Source organism: Ictidomys tridecemlineatus, chromosome 6 (assembly GCF_052094955.1).
Source record: "Ictidomys tridecemlineatus isolate mIctTri1 chromosome 6, mIctTri1.hap1, whole genome shotgun sequence".
NCBI classification, from domain to species: Eukaryota; Metazoa; Chordata; class Mammalia; order Rodentia; family Sciuridae; genus Ictidomys; species Ictidomys tridecemlineatus.
The window spans coordinates 22424062-22436836 of NC_135482.1; the positions used below are offsets into that span (position 1 = coordinate 22424062).

At 34.6% G+C, this 12775-nt stretch overlaps 1 protein-coding gene across 1 annotated transcript in view; it reads right to left on the minus strand.

Moving 5' to 3' along the window:
• Positions 1 to 12775, minus strand: part of Cfap54 (cilia and flagella associated protein 54) — a 283309-nt gene that overhangs the window by 96063 nt on the left and 174471 nt on the right. Inside the window, exons 50-52 of the mRNA XM_078052960.1 lie at positions 10054 to 10133; positions 8162 to 8331; positions 1824 to 1929 (exon numbers count right to left, since the gene is read on the minus strand). Coding sequence (XP_077909086.1) covers positions 1824 to 1929; positions 8162 to 8331; positions 10054 to 10133 — 356 coding nt within the window. The remainder of the gene's footprint in view (positions 1 to 1823; positions 1930 to 8161; positions 8332 to 10053; positions 10134 to 12775) is intronic.

The following is a 12775-nucleotide window of genomic DNA, read 5'->3' on the forward strand; positions in this document are numbered from 1 at the left end:
CTAAGCATCCAATATCATTTCATAGTGTTCAGTTTTTAAATTGAGAAATTATTTTGTATATCTATAAAATATAAAAATTATATTGTCAGCAGTTTCTATGTCATCAAAAGTTTTTTAAAACACTATTTTAAGGGCTGAAAAATAATAAATAACATTCCCTAATATTTATTGAGCACTTATTATGTGTCAGGTATTGTACTACATGCTTTATACACAATATCTCATTTAATTTTTCTAACAGCCAAAGAGGGGTTATTACTATTTCTGTTTTACAGTTGGGAGAACGGAGAGCTAGAAAGATTAACTAACTTGCTTAACCTAGGTGGGACTCAATGCTGGTAGGACTCAACTCACTGTGTGTTTTCCTGGGTTTCAAATCCAGTCTTAACTGTCTGTGTTACATTGCTTTGTGTGGCTCTCATTCCAAGAATGTATTATAACTGATTTACCATCTGTGTTATTATACTTTAAAAGAGGTGATGGGTGCCCATAGCTACTGGGAAAGAAGCTCAGAGGAAGCTTGTTTTGGGGGAAGTCAATCATAGACTATCAGGGAAATTTAACTCCCCAGCCCTTTGTTCTAGAATTTCCTGCCAGGGATCGTGTCCAACCAATTGGCACTACCTGCTATCAGGAAGCTGCTAATGGGACTTGAAGGGGGCTAGAATGTGAACAGACAGGTGGGATATACAGGAAAAGAAAGGTGAGTTATTCCTGAGAACAAGAGTAATCGGTGAACAGAAGCCACGCAGGCAGGATGGTGATTAGAATGGGCCAAGTATTCAAGGAATCTAGTATTTAGAAGAGAAATACAGAAAACAATGTTCATCAATAAAACTTAATCTTTAAGTGCTTTTATTTCATGTTCCTAATGAAAAGCCAATTCTCCTTCAACTTAATCAAGGTTTTTCAATCTTGATGCTTTGATATTTGAGGCCAGATAATTGCTGGGGTGGCAGGGGACTCTCCTGTACATTATAGGATATTTAAGCAGCATGTCTGGCCTCTACCCAACTGATGCCCATAGCACCCCACCTCTAGTTGTGACAACCAAAAATGTCTCCATGCATTGCCAACTCTCCCCTGGGATGTAAAATCACCTCCAGTTGATAACCATTGTTCTAAGACAATTTTTAGAATTAGATTGCTTTTTAATATGGTTAGTACTTTTAATATAGCTAGAAATGAGTCTTTATTTAGTATAATTAGCTTTGCTAATTTGTAATGATGCTGGATATTAGCTATTTTATTAGTAATTCTTGAAATAATGTGCAAGAATTCCATGTAATGAATCTTAATATTTTAATCCTAATCAACCCTATATTGTTAAATTATATGCTCTTATCAAAGTCTAATCATAGAATTTATGCACAGTTCTCAAATACATTGGAAATCTAAAATATGGAGTACGCTATGAGGAATCCAAAGGAAGAAAAAGTACAGGTATTTTACTGGTCATGCCCAGATAATAAACTCAAAAGCAGAACAGACAGTAAGTCTCGTAAGACAACTTTATGTGTAGTAAGAACATATCTAAACATTACAACGATCCATCTTGATGGAACTTTAGAGACTATTATATCCAATTCCATCCGTTCGCAAATAAAACTGCAACAATTCTCAAATTTTAAGAGATTTTCTCAAGGTATTCCTGTGAATAAGTACAATAAATGGGACCTAAACTCAGGTATTTTTATTCTGAATTCAGTGTTCTTTTTGTACTTTACTCCTTGGCTTCACCCAAATAATTAGACAATCTCCTAGCATGCCAATAGTCATTATGCAGTAAGTATTATAAGGAGAAGTGTAATATTCATACATACAGAAGTGCCTGGAGAAAGGGGCTTCTCTGCATCATCTTTCGTTACATTCTTTTTAAAAAGTTTTGAATCTTGCAGAAGTTTAAGTGTGGAATATACTATTGCAGCACTAAAACACAGAATATATTTTAAATGTTATTAGAATAATTGTAGCATTTTTATGTTATTTCTTAAGTTTAGTTTCACACACACAAAAAAAATCTTCCCACACCCCCAGCCACCCTCAGAAGGGGATCAGATATTCCTTCTACATGCCCTTTTAGCACCTTGGTTTCCTTTATGTGGTGTTTTTATCACACGATTTAATCCTCTGGACATATCTCTACAGCTCATTTGTTTCATTTCCTTTAGAAACTTGTCATCTAATACAGTGACTGGGATATAACAGAAACTAAAAATAGGGTTTGTTGTTTTGGTTTTGTGTTTTGGTAGGGAGTTACCGGGGATTGAACTCAGGGGCACTCAACCACTGAGCCACATTCCCAGCCAAAATATTGTATTTTATTTAGAGACAGGGTCTCACTGAATTGTTTAGTGCCTCACTGCTGCTGAGGCTGGCTTTGGCATCATGATCCTCCTGCCTCAGCCTTCCAAGCCACTGGGATCATAGGCATGCACCACCATGCCTGTCTAAAAATAGGTTTTTGTCCCCACATTTCTTATTGGTGCACTGCACTTGTACATAATGGTGGGATTTGTTGTTATACATTCATACTACAAACAGTTTTTAAAATAAAAATGAGTAAATAGAAGAATGTATGAATGCATGCTTTTAAGATCTAAAACAAAATTTACTGACATTTTTTAAAATGAACAAATATATTTTATATGCATTAGAATGTGGTTCTCCAGATTTACTCAATTCTATATAGTTGGAAACTCTTAAACTAAAGTATTGCTTGATCAATGTTTAGCAGTGCCAGAAATTAAATGTACTAAACTAACAGATGCCAAGAGAGAGGGATTTTTACTTCCTATTGCTCCATACATACATAAACCATTGCATCCTCCTCCCCTGTATAAACTTATACTTCACATCACATTTTTTTTCAAAATATCTTACATATTAAGCTGCCTTCTTTTAAAAATCTATTCCAAAACAAAACTCAAAATACAGAACAACATGTATGGTTGAAGAAGCTCATTGCAGTATTATTTGTAACAGAAAAAATTGGGCAAATCCCCACAGGGACTCTGTTCATGGGGGCTTGGGTGTGTGTCGTCAGGCCTGTGCCTGCCTCCCCTACAAGAACAGTAACTGGAAGACGTAACACACCACCTGGGGGCAGGGTGCTTTACCTGGAGTTGACCACGGCATCATGAACCTCAAGGTCAGCAGAGTCAAGCTGTCTCTTCCTCCATGCTCTTTACCTCTTCTCTTTTACCAGGAAGAGGTGATTTCTTATCACAGGGGACTAAAGAGGAGCAGAGACTTTCTCCTCTATTCATAGTTTGCTGCCATCCCTCTTATCTCTGCGGCTCTGCCCAGATCTCTCTGTCTTTCCACACTGTTCTATCTTGAGACTCTACCCATCCCAGAGAAAGGCAAATCAAGTCCACATCCCAGAGTCACACTGAAAAGTGAAGCAAACTCTTCTGATGCCTGTTCTGATGAATGAGGAGTGTCAGCCCATCAGCCTGGGGAGGACCTGCCTTTCTAGAGGGATTTCATATGGGTTTCATTTCCTTCCTTGCCTCTAGTGCCTGTCAGCCTAGCTTGTATCATGTAGTTTTTACATTTATTCATTTGAATCAATGGATTGCTTGATTTTAAAAAATTGGGTAAAAATCCAAATGGACAAAATATTCATGATTCCCTACTTGGTATCTCCAATTTGGATTTTTAGCAGACAGTCACATTTAACAGGTGTTATGAGGTATAAATTCAGTCTCTCCAAAAAAGCATGCTGATATCCTGATTCTCAGTACCTCAAAATGTATTTTGATCTTCAAAGTGTAAGGTGAATAATTTAGTACTTACTATTTCATTACCTATTTCTTCCATATCTGTATAGTTACTATAATCCGATATCTTACCCCTAGATCATTATTTTTTTTTAGAGAGAGAGTGAGAGAGGAGAGAGAGAGAGAGAATTTTTAATATTTATTTTTTAGTTCTCGGCGGACACAACATCTTTGTTGGTATGTGGTGCTGAGGATCGAACCGGGGCCGCACGCATGCCAGGCGAGTGTGCTACTGCTTGAGCCACATCCCCAGCCCCACCCCTAGATCATTATTATCACCTTTGTATTCTCTCAGCTTTGAGGGCAATCAGTTTTGACCCTTGCACTTAGCAAACATCATCTAGACTGAGCACAAATCCATTTGCAATGCCCCATCACTAGTCATTTTTACAGAACAAATTCCTGAGCTCTTAATCATGAGATGTATCTCTTTCATTGGCTGCAGTACTTCTTTAAGTCCCCATACAGTCTCAGAGCACCAACCCAGGATTTTGCACAGTGAATCCTTCTGTCTTCATGAATCCTCATGTTTTACAATGGAATATGAAAGAAAGAAGAAACTATCAGGAAATATTTTCCTAGTGGTATCTTTAGATGGAAATCTGTACTTTAAAGATTTGTTTATTGTTTTATCTTTACTTTGTAAGAGAATGAATATCCTTCCATGTGTTAATATACTAGTTATAATTTCTCTTTTGGATGAAGGATTTATAGTAGCTGATCATTTAGCAACAGTTTTTTTTTTATCAATCTATCACCAACTATATTTAAAAATGATATGAACTATTTGACATATTTACTGCAGGTACAGTTTTGTTTTGCTATATACTGCAGTTGTAAACTTTTTTGTCAAATTAATAAAAATTAAAATATGTTACAAATCAAATCAGTTGACACCTTATAGTCAGTTCTAGCTTTAGAAATGATATATATCCTTCTAGAGACTCAATTGTTTCATTACATTTTTCTGCTTCTAACAAAACAAAAACCTAACTAAAGATTCCTCTTGGATAAGCCAACTTTTTAAGACCTTGTCACTGAACAGGCAGAGTTCAAATCTACCTTTGCCATGTATTAGCTCTGTGATGCTGGGCACTCCCATTATCAATCCTTTCATCTACAAAACTGGAATGATGATAACAGAAATGCAGACCCTTTAAATCCAATGACTGTAAGGGTTAAATCATTTCATTATTTTTCATTTGCTAAAAATATGTATTAAATATTTTAATATTAAAAATATTAAATATTTTTAATATATTTCTTCCTGTGCCAGGGACACAGGATAGAAATCTAGGGTCAGTGAATACAGCAATAAATAATACAGATACAATTCCCTGTCCCTGTGGAGGAGACAGTCTACTGAAAGCAGAGCGTGCTCAGTAAATAGGAGCACTGGACAAACAGACTTGCCCGTGGTGGGTGCTACCATGATCATCAGGCCAGGGGTGGAGGGAGGAGACTAAACTGATTTTTCTTTGTAAATTGTTAACCAGCATAACTTAGCTGTCTAGGAACTATCAAATTTTAAACTCCCAGGATTTTGCTAAATCATTAAAATGGCTTGCAATATTTGTAGAATATTCTCTAAGGTATTGTGATAGTATCATTTTATTTAAAAGGTATCCTTTTATTTAAAATAAAACTAAACAAGCCAGAAAATAACAACCAATATAACTCAGATTCTGTGCATATACAGATAAGAAGTTGCCTCTCCTCTTACTCTGCTAAGGCTACACGTATTTCTAAAGCACCTGTACTGGGTAGCTTCACAGGCTAGCACATCATGGCTACTAGCAGACTCTGGAAGAAGCAAATTGTGCCTATTCCATTCTTCTGATTCTGAAACCCAAATTCTGATTTCAAGACAAATGAGGAATAAGATTTATCATCTTGCTAACCCAAAAACTTGAATAAAATACAGGGTTTACCAGTCGGTTGCAATCTATTTGGTACGATGTAGTTGTTACCTTAGTCTGTTTTCTGTTTTTATAATGGAATACACAAGACTGAATAACTTACAAAGAGTACAGGTGTTATTAGCGCATAGTTCTGGAGGCTGGGAAGCCCAAGGGCATGGCTCCGTCATCCAATGAGGACCTTCTTGCTGCATTGTAACAGCAGTGGTCATCACATGGTGAGAAAGAGCAAGCTTGCTCTCTCTGGTCTCTCTATTTTCATGAAAGCATTAACGCCCTCATTAGGGCTCCATCTAATCCCAAATAGTTCCAAAAGGCCCTACTTCCAAATACTGTTAACATATACCTTTGGGGATGAAGTTTCCAAACATAAATTCTGGGGGATAAATATTCAAACTACAGCAGTTGCTTGGTTTGGAAATATTTTGCTTTCTCCTCTCCTGCTAGACAGAAAGTACAGAAGGACTGTCCCCTACCAACAATCTAAAATCCCAAAGGAAGGAAGCTTCATTCTGACAAAACTGCAAGGGTCAAGTTATTTTCCATTCAGACATTAAATTAAATACGAAAAATAGGAAGAAACACTTAGTAATAAAAAATGGGATTTTGAAAGTGAGAGAAGTAGAAATACGGTGTGAATAACTTTGATCTCATATATTTCTTATTAACATTCATGACAAAAACGGTCAGTTTGTTCTCATAAAATCCATGCAGCTCACTCTACCTGTCACCCCAGGGAATATGCCTTTCTATTTCCTTGACACATAATTTTATTAGAAGTATCAGAAAATGTCAAGCTAACCATCATTTGGAAAAGGGACTGTCCAAGACTCTCAGCAGTGCCCAAACAGAAGCTTGTGGGGGGTAAAGTTCATGCAAGAAAAACTCATTCATCTTGACAGTAGGCTTCCCCCAAATGACAACTCTGCTCTAAAAAGGCAATAACATCCAAGTTTTTGCAGGTTTTGTCCCAAGGGCCAGGTTCATATATTTAAAAGAGGAGTGATTCTGATATACTAGCATATTATTTGCATACGTCTACGTGGTTTTCAAATTAAAGTTCTATTATGACAATCCTTTCTGTGGATATTTTGTAGCTTTTAGTTTCTCATTTCCTTATTATTCCCCAAAACCCCACCACTAACAACAACAACAGCAAAAACTCAGACCTTCCAAACTAAAGGGGCGAATTATGCACAGAGAGCTTCAGGAAGAATAAAGGTAAATGACAAAAAATACTTACTAGGGCTTCTGTTGCTCTGAGATAATTTTAGAAAATCATATATTAAATCTACCTTCTTCCTCCAAACTTCAGTGGGGAAAATTGTTATTATTTTGTTCTATAATAGCTAACGCCTATTTTGCCATCAATAAACTACCATTGTACCCTTAAAGATTGCTGTAAATGTGATAATACTGTAAACCAGCTTGCCTCAAGCTTTATCTCAGCAACACTTTAAACCCGTAAAAATTCCTAAGAACCCCTAAAGAGTGCCATGAACATTCACTATATCAGAAATTAAACTGACAAATTTTTAACTTCTTTAATATTTAATTCACTTTCAAATAAAAATAATGAGTCTTTTGCATATTAACATAAGTAATAAATTGTAATACAAAGCAACTATTTCTCCCCGCAAAAAAATCAGTGTTCTCTTTAATGTTTAGATGAACAAGAGACAATCTAAATTTATATCCCATTATACAACTGGTCAGTGACATGCTGTTTTAAGTATATAAAGAAGATTAGGCCTAACGTAAATAGTTATTAGAAATGGAAGGAGAATGGAAGCCCCTTCAAATAACTGTCAATATTTCCCTTTGATACTATACCAAAATGTGTCAAATGACAGTTTTGTAAAAATTTGTTGCTATATAGAATCTAATACCATATATCAATGAACTTTTCCTTAATTACATTAAAATATATTGGTCTATCTTGATAACTGGAATTTTGTATCATTGTGTACTGGTCCTTTGGAAAATATCAGCTCCCTGAGTTATGGAGACACACAAATGCATAAATATTTCAATACACAATTAAAAATTAGTTTTGTTAATGTTATTACTAATCTTATCAGAGAAATAAACACTGGTAAACTATAAACTTCATAATGGCAAACATAAATTGTCCAGAATTCTCATTTTTCTATAAATTTCAAATGTTATCATGGGCAACAAACACTATAAGTTCTGCTCATTTTGCTCATTCTTAAGAAAATGTCTGCCAAATACCCAAGTCTGAATAAGTACAGTCTGTCCATTGTTTTTTCAAACAAGATGGTATTCCATGAAAAGAGCATCTTCTTCAATTCTCAACTCAACCATGTGCCCTTCCTTAAGACCACCATCAGTTTTGTTACACAGCAGAAATGCCTACGTGGCATCCTGGTTTTCTAGAGGAGGAAACAGCTTTTCAAATGTGTGCCTTTTCTATGTATGAGGAGACTGACTCACCTGTATGCTGCCCGGTGTCTCTGCAGGGCAATTGCTGCCAGATGAAGACGGGCTTCCACCACAATCTCCAACTCAGCAGCACAACAATGAGACAGGTCCTTGTGGCCTGGATGTTCCACCTCGGACACAAGGAAGTTTAGCCTCTCTTCAGCTTCCATCAGTAAAACTGTCTAAAGAATAAACACCACACAATCACATGTTCAGAAATAATGTTTCATTCTTATCAAATATTTTATGTGTGAAAAGCAACAATGAATGGAAAACTAAACAGAAATCTGTACATAATCATCAGATAAGAGAACTCAATAAAAAAGAAAAAGACAACAGAAATTAAAAAAGTAAGAGCAAGAGGAAGGACAATAGCTATCCTTTACTGTATGGATAGCCAATGCTCATTATTAACAATAATTCTAGAAAGTTCTGAAAAGTTTTCCATAAACACTGATTAATAAAAACTAAACTATTGCTCTCAGGGAAAATAGAGAAATGAACTCCTAGAAGCCTCTGGGCATAAGCCTTTCATCAACTGCTCAATATGTTACGTTGTTTAAATGTGTATTTATAGTTAAGGACACATTTAATATATACATATAGTTGATTCATTAACCAGGGACTCACAACAAATATCACTATAATTCAGGTCTAGTTGATATGCGTATTTTCTCTGTAAGGCACTGCATAGCTTTCTTGCACTTAGAAACATTAGACAGCACTTCAACATTATGCTTCAAGGATATTTTAAATAGTAAAATTATCAATCCCCCCAAAAAACCATGAAAAACATGATTCAATTAAGCATACCTAATGCAAAAATCTGAAATCTAAAATACTCTTAAATCCAAAACTTTTTGAGCACTGACATGACACAGGAAATATTTTACTTTTTAGAGCATTTCAGATTTTGGATTTTCAGATCAGGGATGTCCAACTAATGAAGTCTAAAGTATAGAAAAGGACATTTATTGATAGTATGAGAACTGAAAAGAGAAGTCAGAGAATCACCCTGTTCAACTCAGCTGGGCAACTCTAATTTTTCTATGCTCTGGGTATGTCCACAGATAATTTTAAAAAGTGCCAAGAGTACTGATTTGGGGAATATACAAAACTTTACCAGATAGACAATGTAACAACAGGACAAATTGTATTCCAACTTCAACTGTGATAATGTGAAGACAATGAGATTTTACAGTAGATAATCAGTATTAAATATCACTCTGACATGGCAGAAAATTTTTTTTAGAATCAATTTTTTAAGCAACAGGTCTCTAAAACCTTGTTTGTACCAAACAGTAAATATCATATATAATAATATATAACAATACTAGGGTAATACATACATAATATAAGGACAATTTACTAACATGATTAAGAACATAGGACAAAAAAATCGATAGGTCCTACTCTCAGATCTGTATTTGATTATTTGCATAACATTAGTGAATTTCATAAACTAAGTCTCAGTTTTCTCATGATTCATCACAGAATAGTTAAAAAATTAAGATCTATAACATGGAGTTGTGAAAATTAAATAATCATGAAAAACGCCTGTTATATAGTAAGCATTGAATAAATGGTAGCTGCTGCTTCTGCTACTATTGTCATCATTACGATGAGGAAATGAGAAACAGGGCATGGAATACTCACATCCCATCAAACAATAAATCAGATTTTCTGTATCATCTTAATTAGGTTGCACAGCAAAGCCTGAAACCTCTGGGCACATACTTTTCTCTTGAGGAGTACATACTGTCCTAGCCCCCACCTATCCTTATGCAAGAAAAGATACCTGATCTCCCAAGGGCAAACACCACCCCAAGAGTGGGCCTGTTCAAGCCCAAATGTATGCATTTGATAACTGCTTCCCTATGATTTGAAAAAAAATTCAGACTTACCTTTAGCATGTTAAGAGTGAATTCATCTTTAAATTTTGTAAGCTGATACAATGAGCCTCCATCATCCTTTATATATAGCTCTACAAAGACATGATATTTTGGAAATACTAAGGAAATATGTGGTTACTTTAAATATTAATTGCATTTTTTAAAGTCCATCATTCCTGAGAAACTATCTATAAATTAATTATAAAAATAATCACAGTAATCATTAGATTTTGTTTATTGTGACAATTAACATTGTAGATGTTATAACAGGAACTATTTGGTTTAATGCTGTATATTATTCGTATTGGTTGTTTTTATTATTTATCTTCCCCTAAATGGCCAGGTTCTGGAAACCTTCAAGGACACAGGGTAAAAATTCTACTGACCAAGACCCATACTGTTAGATTGGTAGACACAGAACATAAAAAAGCAAGGGAAAAAAATCACCCGAAACAAACCAAGATACTTCAATAACAAAATCCATCGACACCACAATGTAAGAAATATCAGAGAAGGAGTTTAGAATGTACATAGTTCAACTTATCTGCAAGGTAAATGATGATATAAGAAGTGAAATCACAGAGAAAATACAGGAGGGGAAAGCTCATTCTAATAAAGAATAGAGATTCTTGAAAAAGTCAAGCAGAAATCCTGGAAATGAAAGAATCAATAAACCAAATTAAAAATTCAATGAAAAGTATCACCAAGAGAATAGACCACTTGGAATACAGAGTTTCAAGCAAAGAAGACAAAATATATAATCTTGAAAATAAAATTTATCATGGAGAAAAGATGTTGAACAAATATCCCTTCTTTTTTTTTTTTTTTGAAATATTCACAGGGATTTGAATTTTCTAGTACTGGAATTGATTTTAAAGGTAGGTATTTCATGCTGTGGCTATTTGGCTCCCTGCAGATTTCCTTATATTCCTCTGTTTACCATGAAAAAGATAGGGAGACACAGCTATGGAGAAATTATTTCTAAGCTAATTACTGTTTTTCAATAAAATAACAGTTGGGCTCCAAAGTACTGTAAAGAAGTTTCAGAATACTGAATTGCTGTGAAATAAATTTTTAAGAATTATAAAAAAAAGAGAGACCTTGAATAGACATCCAAGAAATACAGGATAACCAGAAAAGACCAAATTTAAGATTTATCAGAATAGATGAAGGCTCAGAGATACAAACCAAAGGAATGCACAATCTTTTCTTCAAGAAATAATATGAGCAAATTTCCAAAACAAAAGAATGAAATGAAAAACTAAATACAGGAAGTTTACAGGACCCCAAATATACAAAATTTCAACAGACCTACACCAAGGCACATCATTATGAAAATGCCTAACAAAAAATAGAATAAGGATAGAATTTTAAAAACTACTAGAGAAAAATGACAGGTTACATTTAGAGGGAAACCAATCCAGATCTCATCTGGTTTCTTAACACAAATCCTCAAAGCTAGGAGATCTGGGAATAATATATCCCAATCTCTGAAAGAAAATTAATGCTGACCAAGAATACTATACCCAGAAAAATTAAGCTTTAAAATTTACAATGAAATAAAAATCTTCCATGATAAATCAAAGTGGAAAGAATGTACAACTAGAAAGTATGTACTACAAATCATTCTCAATAAATATTTGACAAGAAGAAATGAAAATTAAAAGTGAAAACCAGCAAAGGAAGAACTATAATAGAATAGACAATCAAAGGAGAAACTAACTCAAATTAAAAGCAAGAAGTAAATCAAAATGATAGGGAATAAAAATCATTTCTTAATAATGACATTGAATATAAATGGCCTAAATTCATTAATCAAAAGACATAGACTGGTGGGCTGGGGATACAACCCAGTTGGTAGAGTGCTTGCCTTGCCTGCACAAGGCCCTGCCATCAATTCCCAGCACCATTAAAAAAAAAAAAAGACATAGACTGGCAGATTGGATTAAAAAAACAAAAGTCAACACTATGGTGTTCCCAAAAAACTCACTTTATAGGAAAAGAATTCCACAGACTAAAGGTAAAAGGATGGAGAAAAAAAATATCATTCACATGAATCTCATAAACATGCAGGGTTTCTATCCTCATCAGATAAAGAACAATTCAAGCCAAAGTTAATCAGAAGGGACCAAGAAGTACATTCAATGTTGTTTATGGGAATTAGACATCTAAAAGACATAACAATCATTAATATTTATGCCCCAAACAATGGAGCATCTGCATACATCAAACAAACCCTTCTCAATTTCAAAAATCAAATAGACTGCAACCCAATAATACTGGGTGATTTAACATGACTCTCTCACCACTGGATAAATCATCTAAACAAAAGTTTTAAAAAGAAGCTATAGAACTAAATTGTACTATTAAAAATTTAGATTTAACATACATAGATAATGTTTCATCCATCTTGACTAAATATACTTTCTTCTCAGCAGCACACAGACCTTTGACTAAAATAGACCATATCTTAGGCCACATGGCAACTCTTAGTGAATACAAAAAAAAAATAGAGAAAATATTTTGCATTCTATCAGACTGTAGTGGAAATTAGGATAAATGGCTGGGGTTGTGGCTCAGTGGTAGAGTACTTGCCTAGCATGCATGGGCACTGGGTTCAGTCCTCAGCACCACATAAATGTAAAATAAAAAAAAAAGATCTTGTGTCTACCTAAAACTAAAAAATTTTTTAAAAAAGAAAAGAAATCAAGGATAAAATAAAAAATAGAAGCCA